General features: G+C 45.5%; 1 protein-coding gene across 1 annotated transcript in view; it reads left to right on the top strand.

Annotated features, from left to right (window-relative positions):
• Positions 1-20,610, top strand: part of sema4f (sema domain, immunoglobulin domain (Ig), transmembrane domain (TM) and short cytoplasmic domain, (semaphorin) 4F) — a 59,434-nt gene extending 38,824 nt beyond the window's left edge. The window contains exons 2-15 of the mRNA XM_037113222.1: positions 10,606-10,754; positions 11,062-11,121; positions 14,565-14,663; positions 15,250-15,361; positions 15,452-15,571; positions 15,696-15,850; positions 15,938-16,119; positions 16,259-16,400; positions 16,506-16,719; positions 16,834-16,943; positions 17,063-17,214; positions 17,867-17,919; positions 18,021-18,211; positions 18,907-20,610. Coding sequence (XP_036969117.1) covers positions 10,606-10,754; positions 11,062-11,121; positions 14,565-14,663; positions 15,250-15,361; positions 15,452-15,571; positions 15,696-15,850; positions 15,938-16,119; positions 16,259-16,400; positions 16,506-16,719; positions 16,834-16,943; positions 17,063-17,214; positions 17,867-17,919; positions 18,021-18,211; positions 18,907-19,638 — 2,471 coding nt within the window. The 3' untranslated portion in view covers positions 19,639-20,610. The remainder of the gene's footprint in view (positions 1-10,605; positions 10,755-11,061; positions 11,122-14,564; positions 14,664-15,249; positions 15,362-15,451; positions 15,572-15,695; positions 15,851-15,937; positions 16,120-16,258; positions 16,401-16,505; positions 16,720-16,833; positions 16,944-17,062; positions 17,215-17,866; positions 17,920-18,020; positions 18,212-18,906) is intronic.
• The last annotated feature ends 227 nt before the right edge of the window (positions 20,611-20,837 follow it).

Genomic DNA, 20,837 nt, shown 5'->3' with positions numbered 1-20,837 from the left:
ATGCCATCAGAGGGTTCAAAATCCTATCTGAAGTAGAAGATAATCAAAAGTAACAAAAGTCAACACAAGGCACGGTTGCGTAATGTCGTCTATCGAATTGGTCGTGCCGCTCATCCAGATCATTAGTTTACTTCTCTCATTGGATCTTTTTTATTTCTGTGAGCCTTGAGCAGTCATTTGAATGAAACCATCAGCCAAGTTCAGACAACTCCTGAACTTACAGTGTAATCCATCTCTCTGCAGTGCAGTGGAGCAGAGGTGTGAAATATGATAACAAGCACCAGTGCCGCAATTACAAGTCACAAAAACAGGAAAAGGGACGAGAACAACCGTCCCACTGTGACAGATGTTATGGCTGCTCCGGCTCCGTTTGGCTTTTAAAGACACACAGATTGTCTCACTGTTTAGTCTGAGTCCGCCGGCCAGAACCTAAACACAGCCGGGCAGGTGAGCACTGTGTCCCTTTTGTTTGAAAGGTGTTACCGGATTACACAGCAACAGTGTTTCCAGCCCGACATGCTGCCAGTTTTGTCTCATTGCGAAGAAATCCGAGTAAAACTTGAGTGCGATTTCAAGATTTCAGTGATCGTACCAGACATTTTTTTTCAAACCAACAGGTTATTCGGAATTAAAATACAATCTAAGCTTTTGATTTTAGTTATCATGAATTAAAAGCAGGTTATGGGAGCAGTACGTCCAAAGAAATATGCACAAAAAGCTGCAAAAAGATGGCACCATGTGGAAAAAAAAGGTATAAATCGAAAATGTGATCAAATCACAACCTTAAAATCGAAAGCCGAATTGCATTATTTATTTGGAGAATGCCCCAGCCCCCAGAAGTCAATACAGTAGACTAACTTTCTATACAAATATTTATATGTTATGCATCTTTCTCCTGCCTCTTCCCTCCTCTCTTTGATTACACACGACCACTTTTCAAAAGGCCTCGTATTCCTTGATATTAAAATATTCATCACTCCGTCGGATAAACATGATGAGATATTCATATTATGCAACGAGATGGCTTTATTATATCCAGCGGTACAGTTTCACTTACAGTAAGATAAAAATACCAGCGCCGTGTTGACTCAGTGACTCATTCATGCTGAAGCCCTCCCCTCGCATTCTCATACACACCGGGCTCGGTGTGCACGAAGGAAGTGTGTGAGGGCCGACGGACGCTGCAGGCGCCGGCTTCTAAACCAATACACGCGCACGCACACACACACACACACACACACACAGAAACACGCACACTCTTCTCCCACTCTCGCACATGCTAATCCTGCAGGGCATGGGCGAATTTAGGGCAAGCCTGATTAGTAGTGCTACTGCTTATCACCCAGAGCCAGAGAGAGAGAGGGAGAGAGAGGGGGAGAGGTGGGAGGGAAATTAGGGAAGTGGAAGAGGTTGTGGGAGGTTGGAATGGAAACTGGGAGAAGGTGGGGGGGGGTGTAAGGGAATTGAATGTATGTCTATGTGGATTCACACGGTGGAATTCCTTTTTCAGTATCTGTATTTTTTTTTTTTTTTTGCATCAGAGTTCATCCAAATATAAAAACACACACCCCGGGAGGAAACGGGGAATGATAAAAGAAAAAAAAAAAGAGATGCGGAAGAAGAGGAGTAGAGCGTTTGGTGGTGGAGGTGTGCAGCCAGCCACCTCCTCTCCTTCCTCCCCACAACCTTTATTTCCTCCTCTCTCAGGGTCCTTGTGTTGTCTTCCTCTCTCAGCCTGCTTTCTCTCTGCCTCGTAATCCTCCACTTCCCTCAGGACAGGTGTGCGTGTGTGTGTGTGTGTGTGTGTGTGTGTTGCTGCTCCCAGTGAAGCAGAACCTCAAAGGAGAGGCCAGCAGTGTGTCAGGGTCATCTGGTGTATTTGATGTCTTCACCTCTGAGTGGAGAGGAGGGAGAAAGCAGATGTGTATTACAAAGTGGGTACCACTGTCTAATGAGCTACTTTTTTTTTTTTAGTTGGCTGTGAAGCTATAAAAGGAGATGTTTTATGATAACATTCAGGTTGATGCTTTTATTTTTAGGTTAGCATGAGAATAGATTTTCATGCGTTAACCCTCGAAACGTTTTCTCATTTGGCTCAGTTGGGCAACACTGTATTCCCTCTCTGCTGTGCTTCGGCACGGTACAGTTGCTCCTGGACGAGCACAAACACGAGTGTGCAACATGGACATGGAGTCAAATCATGCAGACGTCTTGCATAATCAAGGAATCCAGGAAAGTGAGAAGGCCGCCTGTGACAAAAACGACACAAAATAAGCCATAAAAAAGTCAGTGAGGTCATGTTCTCTGCGTCGTCCTCCATTGTGATGCGGCTGCACCACCGCGTAATGACATACGTATAAGAGGTTACAGGTTGCAGCCAGAGCAATGTGAGTGCAGGGCACCGGAGGACTGGGGGAGTAGGGACAATCAACAATATGGAGCAACTGGCCAAGTGTGAGTGCGCCCTCCCGAATACCAAGTCTCCTCTGATTGGTCGGCTCACACACGCCTGAACCGCATCTCCAGTCGGTCCTATTGCGTTTTCGGCTCACGGTTAGCAGTTCTGCCGCGAGTACAGGCAGAGAAGATAGCAACACGACATTCAAATGTTTGCAGTCGCCCGACTTAAATGAAAAGGCACCATCTGTGTTGTTAAACACAACCCCTGAGTCCGTCTCGACTCACTGTGAACGGTGCGAACAGTTGTTGTGTGCACTCCCACTTGTCTGTTTCCACTCTTGAGAAATCAACTCAGTCACGCACACACTTTAACTCTGATAGGACAAACTGTTTCTTTTCATTTAGACATTCATTTCATGGGCAAAATTGGTTTTTGTATTCTATTAAAGTGGCCATAAAAGGTTTCACATCGGAGCTGATGAAATTTGCAGGCACGCTAGCACACAGGCGATCCTTTACTGTGGCTCTAATAAACTGAACCTCGAAGGCAGAATAAGCTGTTAGAAGGCCCTTACTTTAAGACCCTACAGTGTTTATGTGTTCTCAGCTGTGAGTTAACAGTGACATTTGTGTTCTGTATGGTAGGTTTGTTCATATATTGGTTTTATTACGCTGCAGCAGGAAGCGACACTGGTGCATCTCATCTCTCATCCTGTGCTCTGATGTTGCTCCTATTGAATATACAATTTGAATACGATCTCAAAGAAAGGCTTGTCTCCCTGGATGCCGCTCACTCCAACATGTTTGCAACGTAATGAACCAAATGACAGCTGCGCACACTTCAGCGAAATTAACTTTTTTCTAAAATGCCACGCAGATGCCGCGCTCCGGGCCTTTTGCAGCATTCGGCTGCGTCGCCCGACGTTAACGGGAGCTAAATGATTACTAAACGATCACACTCAGGAGATCCGAGGAGGACACAGCTTTGATGCTTTGAGGCCTTTGTGAGGCTCTTTATTGAGCAAAAAAGGGTTGAAAATTGACTGTGACCACTACAAGAGGAGGCTTGTCTTTTTCTTTTCACTTACTCTCCCTTGATCTCTGTCTCTCTCACACACACAAGCGCACCGATTAAAGATTTTTTTTTTTTTGTCATACCAAGGTCAGAGACGAGCAGGAAGTCTAGGGGGAAGATATCTTGTCTAAACAACAGATGCAGGCGAAGATATTTATCTGCGTGTTTCGGTGTTTTCAAATCATGTTCTGAGAAACCCTCCGCTGAACACTCAGCCTCCCTCTCTCTTGTGTTTTAACACAGCTCTTGACACAGGATATGCCTGAATAGCTGACTTCTGTCATCAATCAAAGTAAAGACAATGAGCCACTTAGGAACAATCAGAAGGGGTTAACCCAACATTAGACACACACAAACACACACACACAAAATCTCAGTAACTGTTTTCATTGTCTGGATGCTGGAGCAGACATGATATTTTTCTTGTTGTAAATCATACTCATATGAAGCTCCTGCTTATGTTAAGCTTAACCACGTCTGTGCAGCAGACAAAACATTCAGTGGAAGTCACTTTTCTGTTGTAAACATAATAATGATGCTGCTTCTATTTTAAGTTAGTCGGCTGCACATTCTCAAAAGTGTTCGCTGTACATGCCTAAAATGCAATCTAGCAATCAATCAATCCATCCTCCCCATGCACTGTGTAACTGCAGCGAGAGGGTCGGATCACAGCGTTAGCAAAATTGGCACAAAATGGCAGTGTCTACGTAATGTTGCATTGAAATCTCCCTGGTAGCTGCAAAGTTGCCCGTGGAGGTGTGCAAACAGGATTTGTTCAGGCATAATGAAATGAAAAAAATGAAGGTCCCCTATTGAGATGCATTATGAAAAACTAATGCATCTCTTGAACAGGAAGGATTATCTGGTAGACGACTCAATTTAAAGTATGCACCTGAAAATGAACCTGATAGAGGACCTTTTAATGTGAAATGTGATACACAAAGTATCAGAAGATAGGAGACTGCACAGCTAAAAATAAGATGTAGTACTAAGTGTAGTTGTTCAGCTGAAAAACTAAAACAGTGTTGGCAAAATAAGTCCTCATCTTTTTTTTGTTGTTGAATGTATGTTCTATTTAAAAAAAAAAAAAACAGTCAGACTTATACCTGTGTGTAGATGACAGGATGGTTGTCTCGCTTTGGGTGGTGCTGCACGTCTGCTCTCACTCATCGTAATGCATGCTGAAGTGTTAGGGCAGCCTGCTAATGGGTTCTGCTGTCTAATGGGACAATCTGCCAAAAGCTGTTGTCTCCTTTCGACCTGTGGAGTACATCTGTCTGACTGCTGCGGAACAATTCAGAGGAAACCGCAGCTGGAAAACGGCATTGAGCTGAGTGGATGATGGTGCTATAAATGTGTGCTACCGCAGAGTGTGGGGACTTTGTTGATCATGCAGCTGTGTCCTGTCTCACCGTAGGGGCTGTGTGTGTGTGTGTGTGTGTGTGTGTGTGTGTGTGTGTGTGTGCGCGCGCGTCAAGAGACTGTGGGGGCAGGAGCATGCATGTGTATGCCTCTCTGCATCTCTTCTCTCCATCCCGTCAGTTTTGATTGACACATGATGGGAGGGAGGTGTATAATTTATCACTTCCTGGTTGAGCCAATCCCACAATGCCCTGCAGCCAGAGACCAGGGTTGGTCCCCCAGAGCAAAAGCCAGTTTATTAAACCCTTAATGGACACGGCACACACACACACACACACACACACACACACACACACACACACGCATGCATGCACACACACACACACACATTCACACACACACACACACTCTGTTGGTCTCTCTCCCTGGCTGCCTCTCAGTCATGTTTAATGTATAATGAATGAATGATTCATGGCAGGGGAGAGGATTTTGTATTTTAGGACTACTTATTCATTTATACACACACCAGTCGCTTTTTAGAATATATCCTGGGTGTGATTTTTTTTTTATCAGCATATAAGGTCACCAGGTTTTTTTCCGAATCATTTTTAATGCGAAGTTCCTCATTTATGGGTAAATCCTGTATTTTGTGTATCATCCCACTTACACCCCCGCTGTGTCACAGCATTTATAAACCACTTTAATAACCTCTGCTCTATTTTTGATTATTATTCATGCAGGGAGGACAGAGTGTGCCATGGCTGTTCTTTAACACAGCAGCACCTGTCGTCAGATTCATACTTCGTTGTTTAAAAGCGATCGACTTATTAAGAGTACCTTTAAATGCGTCGCTCTCAGTGATTAATGAGACTCTGCCGTTCCCCTTAGGATTGTTGCATTTTAGCACCCTTCAGCTTTTTGTCTTGGTTTCTGGCTCAGCCTCACTGAACGTGAACGTTTTTTTTTTTTGTTTTTTTTTTCAGCCATAGCGAGCAGCTGTTTTGCTGTTAAACAGCGCTTATACACTGTGAAACAGCTTTGTGTGCTGTTGTCCAACAGCAGACGGACAAAGCTAGCGGCTGGCTAGCAAACATGGTGGGGCATTCAGTAGCTAATGAGCCAGATGTTCCCAAAGGAGCTAGTGGAGGACAAAATGAGAGAATGTTAGACTTGAATTCACTCGCTGGACAGCAGCACGACCCAGTGTTGGTTCTTTGTCTCCTGAATCGACTAATTAACGGTTTGCAAACACATTTGTGATAATTTGTCAGCGTTTACTTGTTTCTGCTGCCCCAATGTGGCCAAAAAATTTTTAAAAGATAATAAAAAAATAACCCCAGAGGGTTTATTTGATTGAGTAAAACAAGAAAAATGTCGCCTGTGTCATCAGAGGACAAGGGGCATTGGACTCGGTTCGACCCTGAAAGAACAATGCTTGCTCAAATTAAAAGTCTCATGAGTGCAATGGGAGATGACTCTAAAATCACAAGAGTTAATTTGGTAGAACACGCTTACAGTAGGCATCCCAGCTCTCAGTCTTTGTTAATTCAGCGTACAGAGGAACCATCATATTTACCTCACTCCATAGCGGAGTGCGCACATACTTAAAATCAAATTTATAGATATTTTCAACTAAAATCTGTCCTGATGTCCCTTGTATCGATTTGACAACGTTACCACCACACATGCACATCTGTTCCGCACATCACACATGAATGGGTGAGCTACGAGCAGGCCACAAAGACACCCAGGCAGGAGGTGATATTTGATACATGGTGAGCTGCAGCCCCCCGCCTGCTGTCAAAGAGGAGGCACTGACCCAACCCGCAGAGCGTCCTCTTCCTCTTCTTCCCGTGCAACACATGCCAAATCAAATTAATTCATAAAGAGCTTCTAACAAACAGCTGCGCACGTCGTCGTGAGGACACAAGAGAAGCAAGGGATGGAAAAAGGAGAAACTGCATGTCTTATGTCATCTCTGTGGCCCGGATGTGCAGGGTTAGAGGTGTGTGTGTGTGTGTGTGTGTGTGTGTGTGTGTGTGTGTGTGTGTGTGTGTGTGTGTGTGTGTGAGGTAAGGGCAGATGGTATAGCTCTAGGAGTCATCTCTCTACATTAGGTTGCACAGCAGGTGGTGGCCCTGTGTGTGTGCGTATATGTGTATGTGCAGTCACAGCCGGCGAAGACCAGCGCACAAGGACATCTTTCCAAGACCTTGCCTTTGGCCTGTGTCACTCACACTCACGTCAACTCTGCCGCATGCGTGTGTGTGTGGGGGTGTGTGTGTGAGTGGACACAGGCTGTGTGAAAAGTGAGGGAGAAGCGTTGTCTTTCAGGCGTGAGGCTGCGGGGTGATGAAAGGATGGATGGATGACAGAGCCGACGACGAGGAGCGACAGAAGGGATGCGAGTATGAAAGGAGGAAGACGCTGAAGGAGAGAGGACGGGGACTGCAAGGTCTCCAGTGTTTTTTTTTTTTTTGTCACTTCACTTTTTCATCTCCTTCCGTTTTTCAGTCCAAGTCGGCTTCGACTGACAGATTGAGGAGCGATGTGTTTATTTTATTAGCTCGGGGTGTGAAGAAAGTGAAGGGAAACTTTTAATCAAGGGCAACACGGGGGAAACTTCTCAGATGTGCACATCATATCAGCAGCTTTACCGTGCATGGGGAACACTTAAACATGAATGTGTGTGTGTGTGTTCTGTCTGCCAAACGCATCTGCCTCGACAGACTGCGATCTCCCTCATCTCCCGCATTGGCTGATTTTCAGGAAGTGCATTCCCCGCGCGAGCAAATCAGAGAGCGGCTCACTACCGGACCGCCTGGAGGCTTTTAGCCGAACAGATGGCTTCTTAGTGAATGAGAAATGACATACATGTGAAATGTTACGGGAAACAGACACAGACTGACTGGATGGATTGGTGGGGGTCTGGATGGAGAACATGTCTGTGATTTGGTTACGGCCAGATGTCAGTTTGTCGGGAGCTTCGTTTTTTGTTTTTTTTTTCTCTCTCTCTCTCTCTCTTCTTTTCACAACACAGACAGTCGCTAAGTGGAAAACCATGTCAGCGCAGAGTGCCATTAATCAGAATACCCTGACATGGTACTCTGAGTCCCATTCACCATAACAGCAGCAGAGGATGACGGGGCCAGTTTAAATCTTTTAGTCAACAGATAACACATTGTTTCCGCAAAAGGATTTTTCCTCAAAGTACATTCTCTTTCATGTCATTTGATTTCATTTCTAACAGTAATTAAAAGTCAGTAAAGTGCTTTTATTAATTATCTTGATGAAGCTGAATAAATAACTGATGCTTCAGACTTCAGCTCCCGTCGGTTTTGCTTTTGAATCTGCTCCTCTGCCTGCAGAATAATACAGGGTGTGTGCAGGAGAGGTGCTTTTGTTCCCTCCTTTCTTATAACTCTTCTCTGCTTTCCCATAACAACACGTGAGTTATAAAAGCCCATTACTGAATGGAATGCTGTTTGTTCTCCTCCCGTCTACCATTCATGGGCACGTTATTCTCTCTGAAGCGAGGAGACTAAGCAGAGTAGAACGTGTTTGTGTGTGAGTGTTTGAGGCTGGGTGTTTATTATGGATGATAATGCTACTTAAGAGATCATAGAAAAAACAAAAAAAACAACTCAGCTGCAGTGAGTTAATATTGGTCTGGCTGCCTTAAGCTGTGAGAGGTTTGTCTTTCCTCACCATTCAAGTGTAAGCCCAGACGGTATGGCCCAAATTCGATATAACGATATTTAAGGGACACATCACGATACATGATATATAGATACCTCGATATTTTGACATCTGTTCACAAATGTAAGGACTGGATGACAAACAATATGGTTGACAAAAAAAAGGTACTACTTTGCAATATTGCAACAACATTGTAGGAATGACCTCTGGTGCTTTGGCAAAGCATTAGCAGAATTAGACACAATTTATGTCATATCACGATATAACGATATCCAAAATCTAATGATGATAACGATATATAGTCTCATATCACGATTAACAATATTTATCGTACATATTGCCCAGCCAAAGTTATGTCTCATTTCATTCTGTTGTGATATACGTAATACAGATTAAATGACTTTGGGTAAGTCTGCTGTATAAAGTTTGGCACTTATTAAGTGCACGTTCTGCAGGTGAATTAGTCATCAGACCTTGCTTTGCTTTTTGGCAACTCTCAGCTACAAAGACGTAATTTAGAGGTGTGTTTTCTTACATCAGAATAGGCCATATTTAGTGTTATTATGAGACTGTGACTAGCTGCCACCTAATAAGGCCCATATTGAGCAAAACATAAGTTAATGATTAATAAAACACCATTCCAACTTGCCACCAGCAAGTAGTTTATTGGGAGACTAGGCGATGTAGAACATAATCTGTGCAGAATAAAGCTTGCATAAGTACTTTATGAGCCAATATGGTAATTTGTATGAATCCCAATACGGCGTTAAGTGTTGCAGATGAACATGTCAGCGTTCGTAGATGACTGTGCACTGACTAACACGGTATCTGAGATTGAGTCGGCATCTTGTTTCACAAACATGGGCGTAGGCTTTGTTATTGTCATTGGTCACGCTCCATTAATCGTGCCGACACACTGAGTAATGTGTAATAAGTAATATGTAATATCATCTTTAGCTCTTGATGGTTTGTTTGAGGTTAAATTAAGATCACAGGCTTTGTTCATTAGCGCTGGTCTCTAATCTATCCCGCTGATGAGTTAATCTGCACCACAATGGGTTCCCTCTCTTTGTAGCCTGTTTGTTTTTTTCCGGTCTATGTGGTCCGAAAAACCCGGAAAACCCACCACCATATTCCACATTTGGAAATGAGTCGCTATGAATCTTTCTAAACATTTCTGTCCTTTAGCGCGAAGGTCGGCAAAGGTCGGCGTTGTAGGAATCCTTCGCACGCACGCGGGGGTTCCCTGTGTACACACACACACACACACACACACACACACACACACACGTGGATGTTCTGTACACAGCTGTGGTCTTTCCTCCCAGCAGCTGCGATATGAACACACACACACACACACACACACATATGCTTTGTCCTGTATTTGATGATGACAGTAGGAGGGAGAGACTGAGTGAACAAACAAGAGCTGGAACACAATCCGAAAGCTCTGGGATTTGATTCAGACGATAGCTGTGAGATTGAAGAGACAAATATAGTACGGACTACACATTTATTTATTATATAATATGCATAATTTAGTTTATTGTTTCTCTCCTCAGCAGTGGGTTTAAATCTGTGTTAAGATATGTAAGGGGACATTAAAACCGAGGGAGCTGGAGAGACACCCAGGAGGGTGAGGGAGGGATGTGGAGACCAACGAAGTGGAGTTGATGATTGTCGTGTGTGTGACTATGAAGAAGAGAGAGAGAAAGGGTGACGGAGACTGAGAGGGATTAAAGGAGTTGATCTGTGGCTGTGATTGTGTGAGAGGGCAGGGTGAAACCAGGGTCGCTCTCCCTCTTCCCTCTTTATCTCTTCATCTCTCTCTCTGAGAATATATTCAATATGGTGTCTGGTTTACCTCATCCTGTCAACCACTTACTCTCACATCTACACAAGCGAATGAGCTGATGAACGTATTTATCTTCGGGATTTGCAGCAAGCCGTTTTCCGGTAAACCTCGCGAGTGCCCCCTTTAAAATCAATTTTGGATGACGGACAGCAGCACGACTGCCCTCTGGATGTTGAAAATCTCACCTCCCCTCTCTATTCTCTTTGCTCCGCAGACCAAAAGATTCTCGGCCCCGCGGAGTTCAGAGGCGTGGGCAACTTCAGTACCTTCCTGCTGGACCCCTCATCAGGCATGCTGTTCCTGGGCGCCAGGGACGCCATACTGGCCGTGGACACCAACAAACTGGGCCAAGCGCCGCAGAAGGTAGGAAGGTTGTGTGACATTTTCTGATTCCGGCGTCTTAAATGTGACTATTTTCTGGTTCCATTACTCCTCTCTGATAGTAAACTGAAAATCTTAATGGAGTTGTCTGTCCTGATTGGATAAAGTGGGCCAGGATGCCAGAAAATCTCTTTTCTATTTCACTGCAAATGGATGGTGATTAATTGCAAAAGCTTCTACTGTTGAACTCATCGAATAATATAACGCAACATACAGGAACCTGTGGCGAGTTGCTGTGGTGAGTCTAATGACTGACTGACGAGTGACTTATCCTTATTGTCTCTTCCAGATTGTTTGGGATGTGCCGGAGGAGAAGAGGAGGTCCTGTGTGGCAAAGGGAAAAACAGAGGTGAGAGCTGTGTGTGTGTGTGTGTGTGTGTGTGTGTGTGTGTGTGTGTGAACTCCTCACACACCTTCTTCCTTTGTCTCACTCTGTAATACTTTATTTAACTGAACAAAGCAAAAAATTGTGCTCACACAGGAACAGGCTGTTTGACTCGACGATGCCTGGACAATACATTTTGTACCATTTGAATGTACACTGCAGCTCATAAATCGCTTATGAACTCCAAATTAATTCTGCCGTCGTGAATCTTTCGAGATTTGGTTATTGAATATTAAATCCGTCACACCAGTTTTTAACCAAAACTGTGGAAAGATTAAGATTCGAATGAAAGCTGATATATTGGATTCAATTTGCCTCAGACATTCGAAATGTGTGATGGGGCCCGTATTTTGTGCTGCAGCACAGACACGGTATTTTTGTGTGGTGTCACGACCCGGCGCTGTCAGGCGTCGGATGGGAAGTTCTGGGATTTGTGCCAAGACCTCATCAGGGGTGTGCGTGCGTGTGTGTGTGTGTGTGTCGTGTGCGCGCGTGTTGAGTCAGAGAGAGTAAGAGTAAGAGAGGGTGTGTGCGAAGTCACAGATGTCCGGCGATTGTCTGCGGAAAGTGATTAAATAGAGCGTACCATACACTCAGGCTGTACATCCCATTATGCTCCAAGCTATAATAGGACATCCACCAAACTGCTTACAGTAAACCAGCCGCACACTGGGACCGTGTCAATTGAGTAACGTCTTAATGACTCATCGGTTGTGACAGTTAACTGGGCACTCCCAGCTTCAGCATCCTATCTGAAACGACTCTAATGAGCAGACGATGCGCAAAAATTCCTGAAAAACGCCGTTGGTCCGGGGCGAAACGAGGTCAAATCCTGAGGTCGTCCTCAGCACAGCGCTCCGATTTCTCCTGTGATGAGACAAAGAGGCGAAAGACTGATAAAGGCAGGAAAGAGAAGGGGTGAGGATTTTGTTTTTTGTCTGAGAAAACATTGATTACAAGATTACAGTGCGAGTCAGGAGGATTAAGGAGAGGGGGAGAGAAGGACGGGAACAGGAACGGGAAGAATTGTAGCTGATCGCAATTGTCAAACTAAGGGAGAAAAGTGGATCAAGATTAGAGAGGCAAGACCATAGACCACAGAGAGTGTCAGAATAAGGCAGAATGAATATATAGCCTTTTTTGAGACTCGTAAGGTAGCTCACGAAATCCCATCCTGCAGGAGAAACTCTAACATTAAATGTTCTCCAGTTAATTCAGATGTCACCCACTGTGACTCATCAGTGATTATGATTTAGTGGCGACTGAAGAGTTGTTTACCTGAACACACACGGCTTTGTGCTGCCTTTCAACACTCGACGTGTAGCCACCAATTTTACGCATTGAAGTGTGTTTACGGGTCTACGGGCGTACAACTTTATCAATAAAAACAGAAATTTAAAAGCTTTCTGTGGCTCCAGAGGGAGCCGCAAGTAATCCGAAAAATATTGCCTCCAGCTGTTGCATTGTGGGTACAGTCGGTGACTGGTTGTGGAAAAGCAGTGGCGCTCCTATAACACTGTTGGGATCATTATGGACAGTTTTTGAAAACAGATGATGGAATTAGATACAGCAGAACCAAAGAAATGACCTGTTCTCCACTCGTTTTTCTTCCTTCTCTTAACCTCACAGACTTATTACCCACAATGCAACTTAGCCACTGAGTGGCATCATTGAAGGCAGTCTATCAGGTTACATGTAGCTTTCTCTGAAGCCACAAAAGATGTCAAGTTTCTATAAATTAATGCTTTTTCCAATATTTCAATCAATATTTAACACAACATTGACATTTGGATTCCTTCTGCAGATGTTGGTGCTAACATGCCAGCAAAAAGCCTGTTTTTGTTTCCCCAGACTCCTGAGGAACATATTATTATTTAAAGCAACGAAATGCATTCAGTCGGTTTATCATTGCTGATCAGTGACAGTGAACCAAAACAGGAAAGCTGAGGGTCTTAAAAACCAAAACATTGAGCTGAAAGACACCAAAAAGGCTGTAGAGAGCTGCGCCTTTTTATTTGATCCATCGCTGATGTGAAACTACAGATCTACTGAAGTAGTTTAACGGTAATATCACATGATATGATAACATGGAACTTCGGCGGAGTAACATCCCTCTTGATGGAAAACAGAGAAAGTCATGCATGGAGGATTAAGTTTGCACCAGAGAGGAAGAGAACCAAGTGCAGAATGGAGGCAGAGAATTGTAATGCTCCGCAATGATCACGAAATTGCCTTTAGTCCGCAGGTGTTGGTCGGCGTGAAAGCTTGTCAGAGTTTCGGCGGTGGGACATTTAATTCCCACAGCGAGCTCTAAAAAATCACAGAAGCTGTTAACGTGGCGGAGTGTAATGTTAATTATTATCTCCAGCACCCTCACGCAGAGCAGAGTGAAATAGAATAGAATTGAACAGAAAAGAGCCATTCGATTCACCCCATGCCAGATTGTGAATGAAGCTTATTAAAAATGAATGAGGTTAATTTGGACCAATGAAATGGCTAATCCCGATCTGATCCCATTGTTACCAGGCTGAGCCAAACCCCCCCCGCCCCCCATTTGGCTCTCGGTCCGTCTCACGTGGAGCTGTAGCGCTGTGAGGGCTGGTGGTGTGTGGTGGTGGTGGGGGCTGATTTGGGGTGACATGATCTGGGCATCAGAGAGGATCAGGTCCCTTGGCGAAGGTGACTCAGGCCTGGAGCTCACTGAGGATGACACACAAAGACACACACACACACACACACTGACTGAAAACATTGCCTGCGTCATGGTTTTATGGTAACCAGGGAGGGACTAGAGTCGTGTTTTCCATAAAAGGCGTGGCCTGAATATGCGTAAAGCGAGGAGAGATCAGTGTGTGCATCACCACTGTTGTGTGTTTATGAGGCGGACCAAGGAGTGTGCTCATTGTGTGTTGATCGTGCTTGAGCATGCGTGGTCTTAAGTTGCAGTTGGCATGCCTGCGTTAGTGTGAGTTAGTATGGATGATCTCTGCTGGCAGCAGTGGGGGTCTCATGTGTCTGTCCCAGCAGTGGGGGTCTCCAGTTTCCGATCAGAATCATTGATACGCCAGCTGTTCCCAGAATCCTACTCCAACCTTTCCCCTCAAGCCCAGTGCGGTTCTTACAGGACCACTTATTTGTGTTGGTTTGTCAGGCCAATCACGGTTGAAACAGACTTGTTTTTTTTGGTTCTCAAACTAAATATGTACTTCTATAAAATGTGCAACACCGACTCTGACACGTAGCAAGATGATGGTTTTTCTGGTTAATGAAAGTGAACCCTCAGTTTCACATATGTTAAATGTCACCTGTTGATGATCTAATGCATAATGCAATAAGCGGATGCATATAACGCATGCAGTGAGCGTTCTGGCTTGTCTTTATTTCCTGGCTTTTGTCTCCCCCTGCAGGTTGACTGCCACAACTACATCCGTCTGCTGGAATTCCTGGGCAACGGACGCATCTACGTGTGCGGCACCTACGCCTTCGACCCCCAGTGCGCCTTCCTGGTTAGTTTCTGTGTGTGTGTGTGTGTGTGTGTGTGTGTGTGTGTGTGTGTGTGTGTGTGTGTGTGTGTGTGTGTGTGTGTGTGTGTGCGCATCTGTATGTGTGTGACATGTGTGCCTGCATGTGTAAGTTCACACTTACAATGTAAGAGACATCTTAGGGCAGCGTATTATTCCAAGTCCTTCACCAAACGGACAGGCGCGCACACACACACACACACACACTCTCACACACTCGCACACATGCTGTTCTCTTACTGTTGCAGTGAATATTTTTGCAATCAAACCTTTTAGTTGTTTTTTCACACTTACCCGCTAGTTATTAGAGGAATATTTGGTGCCAGTCAACCAACAAAAGCATTTTAGATGTATTGTTGCGAGTGACATTTTAAGGAAGGTACTTTGAGCACCAAAGTCACCGAAGCTTTTAGCATATAAGGAGAAGATTACAGTCCATTATAGCGACATTTAAAGCAGACAACATTCGAGACAATAGAATAAAGGAATATTCTGCATGATTTACATCGTTCGTGTGGTAACTCGGTGCCGCCCTTCTAACTCCTCTTTCGCCTTTCCTGTCGTCCTCCAGGAGCTCTCCTCCTTCACCCTGGAGAGCGCCGAGGAGGGAGGGGTGAAGATGGAGACGGGGAAGGGGAAGTGTCCCTTTGAGCCCAGCCAGCACTACACAGCTGTGATGGCAGGTAGAAGAGATTTATATACTTGATTCTTCGCTGTCTGGTGTTACTTTCGTGCTATTTTCTGTAAATCACAGCCTGTTTCTTTTGTACTAGGTGGAACCCTATACACAGCAGCCACCAGTAACTTCCTGGGAACGCTGTTCGACATCTCCCGGGCAACGGGCCCGGAGCAGGAGCGCATCCGGACTGAGCGATCCATCAACTGGCTGAGCGGTGAGACGCGCATTCACGTCCCGCACAGGCTCACTCACTTACGCCGACACGCACAGACGCTCCGACGCAAACGGGGAAAAAATGTCAAATTGTCTGTGTGTTTCTGTGTGTGTGTCTCTCTCAGACCCGGAGTTTGTGAGCTCGGCCTTCATAGAAGAGTCTCAAGAGAGCAACCCGACAGGGGACGACGACAAGATCTACTTCTTCTTCACCGAAGTGGCCAAAGAGTACGACCTCTACACCAAAGTCAAAGTGCCCAGGGTGGCACGAGTCTGCAAGGTAACCCGACGTCCTGACTGTGCCGCTGATTGATCGCCTTGTGCGAGTTCGCTGTCGGGCTTAATCTCTTTCCCCCTGTCCGTCCAGTCTGACGTGGGAGGGATGAAGACTCTGCAGCGGCGTTGGACCACCTTCCTCAAGGCCGAGCTGGTGTGTGAGGACAAACCCAGCGGTCAGCGCTACAACATCCTGACCGATGTCTTCACCACGCAGCACACACCTGGCGACCCCGGCAGCACGCACTTCTACGGACTGTTCACCTCGCAGTGGTACGCGAAAGAAAACCAAAGCCATAATAACTTTGTGTTTCCCAAAACTATCTTTTGATACGACTATCTCCTGATACGACTCTTTTCTCTCAAAAGTAGCACGATTGTGGCTGAATGTTAACCGCTTCTTTTTCCTCAGGGAGCGTGAGGAGTTATCGGCCGTGTGTGTCTTCAGTCTCTCTGACATCAACAAAGTGATGGACGGTCCCTTTAAAGAGCTGAAAAAGACCTGCGAGAACTGGATCAACCCTGAACCGGTCCCCACACCGAGGCCTGGCCAGGTACCAACCTGTGCGACCTGCACAACTACTGCGTATATGCACCATCACAATCTCTGCCTTTCAGTCAGAAATGACTCAGACGTTCCTTTTTTCCCTCTTTTTTAGTGTTTGAACAGCGCTCTAAAGGCTGAAGGGTTCGAGTCCTCCCTGAAACTTCCCGACAAGGTGCTGACATTTGTGAGGGACCACCCCCTGATGGAGAACACCGTTACGGCAGCGCCCCTGCTGGTCCGAAAGGGGATCGCTTACACCAAGCTGGCTGTGACGCAGACGGGCAGCGGGGAGGAGCGCAGAGGAGCGGTGCTGCACCTTGGAACAGGTGGAGCTGAAAGAGACATGCAAAGTGTTTTTTTCAAAGACAGAGTTAAAGCTTTGGGAAGGTTGTGAAAGAGAGGAGCTTTTTTTTCGATTGAATTGTGTTTGTGTGTTGCAGACCGCGGGGAGCTCCACCGGGTGGCAGTGGTGGGCCAGAACGCCACCTTACTGCAGGAGATTCCTCTGTTCACCTCCCAGGAGCCCGTCAACAACATATTACTGCACCAGGTAGAGCATTTACAAATTAATTCACACTCATACTGCGCAAAAACACACAGACATAAAAAGTGCCCAGAATACCTGTTGTATTACTCAGTGTTTCTGTGAACGGTTCCCTGTGTTTCCAGGGCCGGGCTCTGGTGGGCAGCCCTCTGTCTCTGGCTCGCGTCCAGGCTGAAGGCTGCGCTCTGTATCCCAGCTGCGAGGTGTGCGCCAGAGCCAGAGGCCTGGGCTGTGTGTGGAGCGCAGCCGAGACAGCCTGCAGGCACACGGCAGCCGAGTGAGTACTACAGGAATATCACAATGAACTGGAGGGCTTCCAGAAAACGAAAAAGCAAAGGCAGACAGGCAACAGGGTTAGAAAATGGTTCAGTTATGTGTAAAGACTGACCCACTTTTCTTTATAGCGTGCTCGTTAGTCGTTTTGCTTCAAAGCTTTAACAAGGGACCGAGATTCTGCCAACACATTTTATAAGTTAAAAAAAATCAAGTGCTGTCGTATACAAGGGTTGTGTTCATTTTGGAAACGCAGGTCAGGAAATGTTTTTTTTACCACTGCTAACAAAATGAAAAATGTGCCAACAAATCATCAATAAAAATGATATCAGAATATGACATGAACACAAAGAATAATATCGCTGTTAAATATTGTTGTTAAAGGTGCATTATGTAGGTTCGGGGACCTTATTTTTCTTTGAGAACAGCTTGTTTATTCAGTCATGGAAAAAATACATTTCTGAGATGGTACTGTTACCTCACTAACATTGTAAATATTAAGGTTTGAATGTCTTCTCCAAAACTACGTAGTGCTCCTTTAAGCCCTGCAGTCATTTAGTGTAACCAGCAGGGAAAAAAAGAAAGAACAATACCAGAATAAAAGCATCAAATTGCATAAAAACAAGTAAATCTTTGCAATTTGTGTGTGTGTCCAGGCCTGGTCCAGGGGATGCGATAGATGAAGCCTTGAGAAAGTGTGACACAGACGGTGAGTGCATCTCCTTCTTAACACTCAGAGGTGGCCGATGCGCTCCCATGCCTGTTTCTCCTTCAACCCTCTTCCGTCTCCGTGCTTGTTTTCTCCTCCAGGGCGTTGCAGTCCGTCCATCAGAGAGCTGCAGGTGTCTGTGGGCCTGCGCCTCCTGTTGCCATGTGTCCAGCTGTCTCCCAGGCCCTGCAGCTGGGAGCACCCTCCCCACAGACACACCAGGCAGCACCACTCTGACCTGGAGGTGACTGTCACAGAGGAAAGCCTCGGAAAATACGTCTGCACATGCCAGGTACACAGGCGAAACGTTCTGAAACCTATTTGTGCCACTTTTTCCTACTGTTATAAGGAAATAATACATGGGAAGTACAGCGTCAGCTGCAAATATATTACACAACTGATTCCTCAAATATATAGACTTGGAAACTAACTGCCACAATTTTTTCAAATTCTTTTCCATTTTAATGATAAAATTAAATATCCTTCATCTATTTTATTATTATTAACTGTCATCTACATATGTGATTTTCATAAATGGGAGAATGATGGCTTTCTCATATCAAATCTTAAAGGTGTAATATGTACGAATAGGTAGAATTTCATTGTAAAAAAACAAAAAGGGAGCAGTATATCACAAGAATATCTGTTGCTAACTAGAGTTAGCTAGTTAGCTCAGCTAGCTGTGCAGTTAGTAGTCCTAACTGGGGGATCAGTGTATCGGGGGAGTGTTGCTGTTGCTGTTAACACAGGAGCTGGTGGAGACTGGCTAGCTGGCTATCATGCTAACTTCAGAAGAAATGTATGCAACACAATGTAGACACTGCAATGTCAAAACTGTAATTTCTTCACATTCTGTTGATCATTTTGAACAAATTACTGAATGACTTAATGAAATAAAATTTGGACATATTGCACCTTTAATTTTTACTTCAACTCAAACAAATAAAACAATTGTCTCTTCTTCTCTGTCGTGTCACTCTACTCCAGGAGGCGGGACCAGGTGTCAGAGACCCCACTCCCTGTCGCAGAGCGGCCTATCAGCTGACATTAGGAGGCCCCACTGCTGGAGGAACGGTGGCGACAGCAGGAGGTCGTCAAGTCCTGGCCGTCTACATCCTTTTCTTCTGCGGTGGTTCACTGCTTGGTGTGTTTCTCGTCTGCTTTGTGATGCGTCGGCGTAGCCTCAGTCGCCAGGGCCACCACCTGCCGGATAATTCGCTGTCATCAGAGAAGGGGCGGGACCTGCTGGGCTCCTCGGCCACGCCACAGTCGCCCAGCAGTGCAAGCCTGATGTCTGAGGGCTTCAGATTGACGGAAAAACGTAATGGGACGGCAACCTCAACCACGTCTACGACGCTCCTCAGCAACCAGGGTAATGGCGGTCACCATGGCAACAGCTACAGCGGCACCCTGATCCACAGCAACCCCAGCAATGGCCACGGGAATTCTCTGTATTCCTGCAACACAAGTAGCAGCGGGCTGAAGTTCACCACTGAAATTTTAGCTGCGGACATGCTGGATGGAAGGACGGGGGAGATGGAGAGGGAGAGGGGGAGGTCCGAAGGGCTGGAGAGGGAGTCGGGGGTGGGGGACGAGGTGGATGAGGGGCTGGGGGACGGGGTAGGGGATGGGATGAAAGGACTAGAGGAGGAGTTGGCCAGCTTTCCCATGTTTAAATCACCCGCACCGTTAGCTAAGTGTGAAGAAAGTTCGATATGAAGAGCTGATATAAAGGTTCCGATGATTACACCATTTAGCATCCTCCAAAAACTGAATGCGACTGGGAGGGATGCAAAGTGGCTACTGCCAAATGCCTTTGGATGGGAGCTGTGGCATGACGAGAGACTACAGAGATATATGAGAAATATATAATGAGTTTATGTCGATGTGCTGAGAGAGAGAGACGAGGTGAAAAAGACTGCGAGACAGAAAACTCGTTCCAGTGTTGTCACTCAGGATGAGATCCACAGCTAAATAAATGTTTCCGATGTAAATACAAACTGTAAATAGAAGCAGTCTGGAGTCGACTGTGGACGTGAAGCTGAGCGTTACATCACGCTTTTTAAATGTTACAAAGAATCAAAGATGAAATGTCTACATGTGTAGACATGGAAAAGCCATATTGTCTTTCTCCTTAACTTCTGTTGTTGTTGTTGCATTCTCTCCTCCTGACGGCACTGCAAAAGAAAAGTGCACTTTGAATCTGTCAGCACCTCTCCGTCTCGCTGTTTCTATTTCTCTCTTTGACACACCACTCAAATCCCAGACCTTGAAGGGTCCAAAGGCACCAAAGGACTGCTGAGCCATAGACTAACAAGTCAGACCGCACCGGTCCTGTCAGAGACTAAGGAACCGTGAATTCACGGCGGAGCCCTCAGATGGGCCACAGTGAGTGTGACGGGGCTGTCCCTGCCTGCACTGCCGCAGAGGTCCGGAGGATGATGGGGCTGATTGTCACCTATCAGACACGCGTCAGTGTGGATAGCTCGAGACGCACGGCAGGTGATCCATCAGTGTTCACAGGCAGGCGGTTTTTCTAAAGGACGTGGGACTCATTTCGGCCTCACAGAATGGACTTTTCCGGACACAAAGCTACTGTCACCTTCGTTTTGTTTTGTGGATTTCGACATAAAAGTGTATTGTTTTGTCATGTTGTTTTGTAATAAAGCCTAAAAAAAAAGGTGCTGTTAACCTGGTGTCATTGGTTTATGCATGTGTGACAGTTCAAAAAAGTTGTTTCTTTTATCTTACCAGAAATAGACCATGCCCTAAGTTATAGAAATTGTTAAAAGATGATTACTTTAAATAACTTATGGGTGAAGAAACACTTGTGCTACCAAATGGCATCCTGGGTAGGCCCATAACTCGCCCTCTGCCGCTCGCTAAACTTTGCGAAATGAATGCTTTTTCCACCAGAA

Source organism: Acanthopagrus latus, chromosome 10 (assembly GCF_904848185.1).
Source record: "Acanthopagrus latus isolate v.2019 chromosome 10, fAcaLat1.1, whole genome shotgun sequence".
NCBI lineage: Eukaryota > Metazoa > Chordata > Actinopteri > Spariformes > Sparidae > Acanthopagrus > Acanthopagrus latus.
Note: the sequence above shows the minus strand (reverse complement) of the source record. Positions and strands in the feature narration are given on the sequence as shown.